This window comes from Bos grunniens, chromosome 7 (genome assembly GCF_055505025.1).
Source record: "Bos grunniens cultivar Pamir isolate PY7600 chromosome 7, Bosgru_T2T1.0, whole genome shotgun sequence".
Lineage (NCBI taxonomy): Eukaryota > Metazoa > Chordata > Mammalia > Artiodactyla > Bovidae > Bos > Bos grunniens.
In genome coordinates this window covers 51675164-51683387 of record NC_141171.1, presented here as the reverse complement: position 1 = coordinate 51683387, position 8224 = coordinate 51675164, and the positions used below count along the sequence as shown (strand labels likewise).

General features: G+C 46.4%; 1 protein-coding gene across 2 annotated transcripts; it reads left to right on the top strand.

The window, feature by feature from the left end:
- The first annotated feature begins 5304 nt into the window (after window positions 1-5304).
- Window positions 5305-8224, top strand: CD14 (CD14 molecule). Of its 2 annotated transcripts, none has more exons than XM_086412032.1 (2): window positions 5305-5422; window positions 5513-8224. In XM_086412032.1, the coding sequence occupies exons 1-2, from the start codon at window positions 5420-5422 to the stop codon at window positions 6629-6631; spliced, it is 1122 nt and encodes a 373-aa protein (XP_086268158.1). In that variant the 5' UTR covers window positions 5305-5419; the 3' UTR covers window positions 6632-8224. The 2 variants fall into 2 exon arrangements, with proteins under 2 accessions (XP_086268158.1, XP_086268157.1); XM_086412031.1 differs by having other exon boundaries at window positions 5305-5428.

Genomic DNA, 8224 nt, shown 5'->3' with positions numbered 1-8224 from the left:
AGCAGGGTGACAATATACAGCCTTGACGTACTCCTTTTCCTATTTGGAACCAGTCTGTTGTTCCATGACCAGTTCTAACTTTTGCTTTCTGACCTGCATACAGGTTTCTCAAGAGGCAGGTCAGGTGGTCTGGTATTCCCATCTCTTTCAGAATTTTACACAGTTTATTGTGATCCACACAGTCAACGGCTTTGGCATAATCAATAAAGCAGAAATAGATGTTTTTCTGGAACTCTCTTGCTTTTTCAATGATCCAGCGGATGTTGGCAATTTGAGCTCTGGTTCCTCTGCCTTTTCTAAAACCAGCTTGAACATCTGGAAGTTCACGGTTCACGTATTGCTGAAGCCTGGCTTGGAAAGTAAAAATCCCAATTTTACAGGTGAGAAAAATGAGACAAATACAATTATGGATCACTGTTCTGCATAAAAGGGAATGGCATTATTTTTGCAATAAAGTAATTGTTTCATCAACTTTGAGCGCCACTAATCTACTAGGTAATGGGGAAACACTGGTGAATTAAACACCATGTTCCAGGGAATTCCCTGGCAGTTCAGTGGTTAGGACTAGGTGCTTTCACTGCCATAGCCCCAGGTTCAATCCGCCCTCTGGAACTAAGATACCAAAAGCTGGGTGGCGCGGCCAAAATAAAAACTGTTCCATACCCTCAAAATCTGAATTGTGCCCAACCAAGCCCTACATGGTTTATTTCCTGCATACCTCTCCAGTCGTGCCTTACTCATCTCTCCTAGGATTTTTGTTCCCTAAACAAGCCTTGCACTCTTTTCTCTTCTGGGCTTCTGCACAGGCTGTTCCATTGTCTAGAGCCCAGTTTTTGCCACCCCACCTCTACTAAAACCAGCCTCCTTCCTTTAACTAACACCATCCTCAAGATATCCACTGCCCTTCTCAGAAGAACTGGACCAGGCCCCTGTTTGACAGCATGTAGCACCATACACTTCTTCATAACCCTTTTCACAGCTGTCATTGTTACAGTATAGTTTTTTGATGTTTTCTCCTTCCAAACCCCCTTCACAACTCCAAGAGAGTAGAGTCCTGGTAGCACTTAAGAATTTTCATTGAGGGAATTCCCTGGTGGTCCGGACTCCAAACTTTCACTGCTGAGGACAGAGAGTTCAGTCGCTGGTGGGGATCTAAGATCCTGGGCAAGGTGTATGCCAAGAAAAAAAGTTAAAGAATTCTTAAAGAAACTGCTGATCTTTTGAAATTAAAAGACACTTGCTCCTTGGAAGAAAACCTATGACAAATCCTGGACAGCATATTAAAAAGCAGAGACATCACTTTGCCAAAAAAAGTTCGGTAGTTGTGAGAGTTGGACCAAAAAGAAGGCTGAGCGCCAAAGAATTGATGTGTTCAAATTGTGTTGCTGGAGAAAACTCTTGAGAGCCCCTTGGACAGCAAACAGATCAAACCAGTCAATCCTAAAGGAAATCAATCCTGAATATTCAGGAAGGACTAATGCTGAAGCTGAAGCTCCAATACTTTGGCCACCTGATGCAAAGAGCTGCCTCATTGAAAAAGATCCTGATGCTGGGAAAGACTGAAGGCAAAAGGACATGGGGGCAGCAGAGAACAAGATAGTTAGATAACATCACTGACTCAATGGACATGAATCTGAGCAAACTCTGGGAGTTAGAGAGGGACGGGGGAGCCTGATGTGCTGCAGTCCATGGGGTTGCAAAGAGTCAGACACAACAACAATTTTTTGAAAGCTACTACTTAGGCAAAAGTGCAAGTAAGAACAAATCCAGGAAAGAAAAGTGTTCTTTGAACCAACTGTTCTTCAAACCAACTTCCTTCCCTTGGTTTTAATTCCACTTCTTGGAGTCAGTCAAGGAAGTCTTTGATTTCTTCAACAAAACATCTAGTTAAATATCTTCAGAGCATCATCTTATCCTCCACATTTTCTCTTCAGCTCCAGCATCCATCCAGCCTCTGGACAATCATTTATTGAGAATTATTTATTTATTTAGTGGAAGCATGGAGCCCTAGCCCTCAGACCAGCAGGGAATTCCCTGAGTATCATTATTGATGCACCATTATCTGGCTGGGGAATAGGATCCGGATCTTGTCCCCTTCCTTATGGGACAGGTTAGCTTCTGACACCTACATCTTTCTCATAATATGAAAGATAAGGCAAGTCCCCAGGAAAAATCTATGCTCTTCCCAGAGTGTCTGCTCAGTTACAGCTGCCCAAACTATTTTTGTTTTTTCTTTTTTGGTGGGGGAGGAGGGCTTGTTTTTGTTTGTTTGTTTTGTTGCACTTATCTGCCTGGCAACACTGTTAATCCTGTAAGAAACAGCTCTGTGTCCTACTACAGGCCTAGCTGTTTCTTTCTCTAGAGCTCCCACAAGTCCTTATTTTCTCCTGTGTAAGAATCCTGTTCACCATGGACTGTAGTTCTGTGTCTGCGTTTGCCTCCCCCACCTCCTAGAGTACTTGAGGAGCTATGTGATGGTCACATCAGCATCCCGAGGCTTGGCATCAGCTCTGGCACTTGGTAGACAAATGATGGATATTTTTTGAATGAAGCTGTGACTTGGGAACTTTGCAGAACCATTATTGCCCCTCTTAACTTGGAGTGTCTCCCATAAGATGATGGAATCTTTTAAATCACTTTTAAAAATTGAAGTATAGTTCATTTATGTTACATTAGTTTCAGGTATACAGCAAAGTGATTCAGTCATTTATATATATATATATATATATATATATATATATATGTATATATATATATATTCTTTTTCAGATCCTTTTTCATTACAGGTTACTATAAGATATTGAATAGAGTTTCTTCACTATACAGTAGATCTTTGTTGTTAAGGTGATGGAATTTGCTGAGGAGGCAGGCTTCAGTAGCCTGGGTCCTCTGAATGCAGAGACTCTGCTGAAGACAACAATGAAGGGCTACTGCTACAACCTTAGTGGTAGTGTTGGGATTCCAAGCCTGTTTGTCTGACTGCAGTCAGTTGGTATATTTCACACTGAATTATACTCATATCTTGGTCGTCAGGAATGTCCCAATGACATGGTCTGGCCTTTAGGCATGACTTTGGGTATTAGGACATGCCCAACAGGACATACAGGAGGCAGTGTGGTCCAATGTGGGCTCCTTGTTTGGAATGGGGAAAAAGGGAAGTGAAAATTCAAATGTTTTTATGTAGCTCTTTGCCCAGAAATCTAGAAGTTCAGACTTATAAGGGCTCTTTTAAAAGTATAGCCCTTCTGAAACTGAAGGCAGTCATCAACTAGATCTTTTGAACCGTAACTTGCTTAATAAATAATATCATGTAATTTGCTTTCACCAATCAAGCTTGCCTTAGCCTTAATCGTTCCTGCAAATTACATACCCTCATGTAGCTTACACAGTATGTCACAAAACTCCATTAATACCTCTTTGTGGGTAATACCTCTGATGTACGGATCGCTATAGTAATGGTTCCTTAAGCTGATTTTTCAGGAATTTAGAGTCAGCTCTTGTCCAGTTCACATTCCAGCTGATTAAGACTGCTTGAAACCACAACCCTCCAACCAGGTCTGTGTGAGTGCTGGATGGATGGCCTTTTGATGTCAGAGGGCCAAAACTTCACCCTCAGACCATGCTAATACTACCATTTTATGAATGTCCCTCCCATGAAGAAGCATGTAACTCAGATACACCTGAGCAGAGTACTGATTACTCACCTTTTTTCCTGTCCCCAATTACCTTCTTCTGCACCTCCAACCAATCTATACCCTTCACCCATAAATATCCTAAGCCCCTTTCCATGGAGGAGGTAAATGTGAGATCTGTTCTTCCTGCTCCTCAGATACCTCATGAATAAATCCTTTCTACAAACTTCAGTGTTTCGGTGTTTGGCTTAATTCCTGTTGGCCAAACGAACCTGGTTTGGTAACACTTCCCCACCCTCTGGGAAATTCGCTTTTCTTTTCTTGAAAGAGTAGGTGAGTTACTAATTAATCCTCATTCAACATAGGTCCAGCTTTTCCTTCCTAGGACATAGGAATTGTGCTGGGGAGAGGGCAGGAGAGAGCTAGGTGCAAGTGAGAAAATTATATTAGGAATATATGGTTTCTCAAATGTCAGCATAGAGAAGTGGAAACTAAGAGAGTGAGGCACTAGGCCAATGTGTCTCTGTTCAACACATAGACTTCTCTACTTTTAAGAAAGCTGTTACTTTAAAAATTGTGAATCACCACATTGCACACCTGTTACACGTAACATTGTACATCAATTATACTTCAATTTAAAAAAATCTATCAGGATTACCTTCTCCTAAGACACACCTGGAGAAGGCAATGGCAACCCACTCCAGTATTCTAGCCTGGAAAATCCCAAGGACAGAGGAGCCTGGTAGGCTGCAGTCCATGGGGTTGCTAGGAGTTGGACAGGACTGAGCGACTTCACTTTCACTTTTCACTTTCATGCATTGGAGAAGGGAATGGCAACCCACTCCAGTGTTCTTGCCTGGAGAATCCCAGGGAAGGGGGGCCTGGTGGGCTGCCGTCTATGGGGTCACACAGAGTCAGACACGACTGAGGTGACTTAGTAGCAGCAGCAGCGAGACACACCAAAGCTGGCCAATGAATATTTCCACTGTGTCTGTAACTTCCCTGGTGGTCCAGTGGTTAAGACTGCACTCCCACTGCAGGGGTGTGGACATTCAATTCCTGGTCAGGGAACTAAGATCACACAAGCAGCAGGGCCAAAAAAAAAATCTGTTACTTTCTTAATAAACACATTTAAAGAACAAGTCAGCAAAAAAACAAAAAAGGACGTGGGGGGGAAGCTGTTCTTTAGACCAACTTCTTCTCTGGAACTAGCCCTTGGAGTTGATCAATGAAGTTTGCAGTCTCTTCCACAAAATATCCAGTTAAATATCTGAGGAAATTCAGGGAGTTGAACTTGGGTAATAGGAAGTTAATAACAACCACCAAGACTAGAGAAAAGTTATGGAAAGTACCCAGGCTGAATCACTGGGATAGGGGCAGGGGACATTGAGAATCCTGGCCTGAGGAACTGGGGATCTCCTTTTCTCCAACCCAGACAAGCCTGGGGGCATCTGAGTCATCTGAGCACTGCCTGGGTCAGAGGAATAGAGGCCTTGCAAGATCCTTCCTGTTATAGCCCCTTTCCAGGCAACATCCTTCATTGCGAAATTTCCAGGAAGAGTAGCGAATGGGGTGGCTGGGAGGAAGAAAAGTGGGGAGTGACAGGGTTCAAAGAAGGGGGAGCAGAGCGACATCACAGGGTTACATAAACTCTCAGAGGCTGCCAAAGAGTAAAGACAGATAGGTTTGTGGAGGCTGGAAGCCGGCGTGAGCCGCTGTAAAGGAAAGAATCCACAGTCCAGTCGACAACCAGAGAGAGAGGCAAAGGCTCTGAGAATCTACCGACTATGGTGAGAGTATGTTCTTGGGGCCGAAGCGTGGGCTATTTGGGGAACCTTAGGAACAGGCTTGGGCCGCCCTGACCTCCGCTGTCTTTCCAGGTGTGCGTGCCCTACCTGCTGCTGCTGCTGCTGCCGTCACTGCTGCGTGTGTCTGCGGACACAACAGAACCCTGCGAGCTGGACGACGACGATTTCCGTTGTGTCTGCAACTTCACGGATCCGAAGCCTGACTGGTCTAGCGCCGTTCAGTGTATGGTTGCCGTCGAGGTGGAGATCAGTGCCGGCGGCCGCAGCCTGGAACAGTTTCTCAAGGGAGCCGACACCAACCCGAAGCAGTATGCTGACACAATCAAGGCTCTGCGCGTTCGGCGACTCAAGCTGGGCGCTGCACAGGTTCCTGCTCAGCTTCTGGTCGCCGTTCTGCGCGCGCTCGGGTACTCTCGTCTCAAGGAACTGACGCTTGAGGACCTGGAGGTAACCGGCCCAACGCCCCCGACGCCTCTGGAAGCCGCTGGGCCTGCGCTCACCACCCTCAGTCTCCGTAACGTATCGTGGACAACAGGAGGTGCCTGGCTCGGCGAACTGCAGCAGTGGCTCAAGCCTGGGCTCAGGGTGCTGAACATTGCCCAAGCACACTCGCTTGCCTTTCCGTGCGCAGGGCTCTCCACCTTCGAGGCGCTCACCACCCTAGACCTGTCTGACAATCCCAGTCTCGGCGACAGCGGGCTGATGGCAGCTCTCTGTCCGAACAAGTTCCCGGCCCTCCAGTATCTAGCGCTACGCAACGCGGGGATGGAGACGCCGAGCGGCGTGTGCGCGGCGCTGGCGGCAGCGAGGGTGCAGCCCCAAAGCCTGGACCTCAGCCACAACTCGCTGCGCGTCACCGCCCCGGGTGCTACCCGATGTGTCTGGCCCAGTGCACTAAGGTCTCTCAATTTGTCGTTCGCTGGGCTGGAGCAAGTGCCTAAGGGACTGCCCCCTAAGCTCAGCGTGCTTGATCTCAGCTGCAACAAGCTAAGCAGGGAGCCGCGGCGAGACGAGCTGCCCGAGGTAAATGACCTGACTCTGGACGGAAATCCCTTTCTGGACCCTGGAGCCCTCCAGCACCAAAATGACCCGATGATCTCCGGCGTGGTCCCAGCCTGTGCGCGTTCTGCCTTGACCATGGGGGTGTCAGGAGCCCTGGCGCTGCTTCAAGGAGCCCGAGGCTTCGCGTAAGGCCAGGGGAAGAGAGGGAAGAGGAATGAATTGGCTCAGATTGCCCTGGCTCCGGGAGACCCTCGCCAGGACATCTCAGCCAACCAGCCTTCTGCCCCATCCTTATTAAAATCTTAAACAGCAGATCCGTGTCATTGACTCAGCAGATGTTTACTGGGCACAGTGCTGGACAGGGAATCCATTATACTTAAACTTTCTTCATCCTAACTTGCTAGAAACCATACCCGCCCTACCATAGAAAAGAACTACGGGGGCAGAAGGGGTATGGAAAAATTGAGTGTCTAGGGCTGCGTGGTTTCCCTGCAGGGTTTCCCTGCCATTTGGGGTTTTCTGAACAGATTACTAGAACCTGTGTTAAAGGATGTTTGAATGGTAAACATGCCTGGAAGGATACTAAATGTTTCCTCTCTGGTGCATTTTCCAAGAGCCAGCTCAGCTGCTCCCTCTCCAAGGTAATAAAACCCAGAGGCATTTGCTTATTCTTACTTTTTTTTTTTTTCCCTTCAACCCCCAGTGAGGAAAGACAGCTATGCCACTCATTCTACCTAAGCTCTGAGGTTTATAATTTCAGGGTTGCTCTCCTGTAGTGTAGAGCCCCTCTGCCCACAAAGGTACACTGATTTTCACTCTGTCAGGTAATAACGGGGGAGCTTGAGAATGGGGAACTGATGCAAGATGCTATAATTTAACCTTCTCTGAACCAGAGATTTTGCAATTATGTTAATATACAAATGTATGATTGTTCTTTGATTTGCAAACAGTATAACATCTCAGACCCTTCACAGCTTCTTTGGACCCCTGCACACGGCAATTAACAGTATATGTCCCCTGAACCACATCATCTCAGAGACCCAGGACATCAACCAAGAGGGACTGTTCCTTCTAAGGGTTCCTTCTTCACCACATCAAGGAGGTAGTCACGTCCATAAGGGATCTAGATATGCCTCAACGGGGACCTGAAGAGGAGTGGGGAGAGGCATGTAAACATAGCCCTTCTCCTGCCTGCCTTCCTCCAGTGTCCAGAACCACACAGATAGTAACAGAGAATGCACATTATTACATTGAAGGGAAAGTTACACAGGTCATCAGACTCAAAGAATCATAGGGACAGCTAAATAAACTGCCAATCTGTGTGGCCAAACCTCACTGGCTCCATTTTGTCAGTTTCATCTTAGGCCCACAGTCCTGCCCCCTCCCCTCTCTGCACAACTGAGCTTTACTCTATTCACAAGGAGTGTACCCAAGCCAGATAATTTACCTAATTAGCTTTTACTCTTGCCTTCATCTGATATGAAAACGGGAAGAAAAAAAAAAAGAAAACTGGAAGGATGCCTTTTGCTGACACAGATGGTTAACAGTCATGAGACCCTCAGGGAGGAAAAAGCCCAGGTTCCCTTGGATGCAGATGTGCAGCTTACTTGGTAGTCAAATTCTGTTTTTAGCCTTGACCCCTTTAAATCTCAGGTATCCCCGTCTCAGAGTGCATCTGTGAGTGCATCTGGATCTTGGCTGTATGTAAATTCACAACACCCAAATTATGTAAGTAACATGGCTGTATGTCAGTACCCACAATAAACTTCAAACTGTACTTTA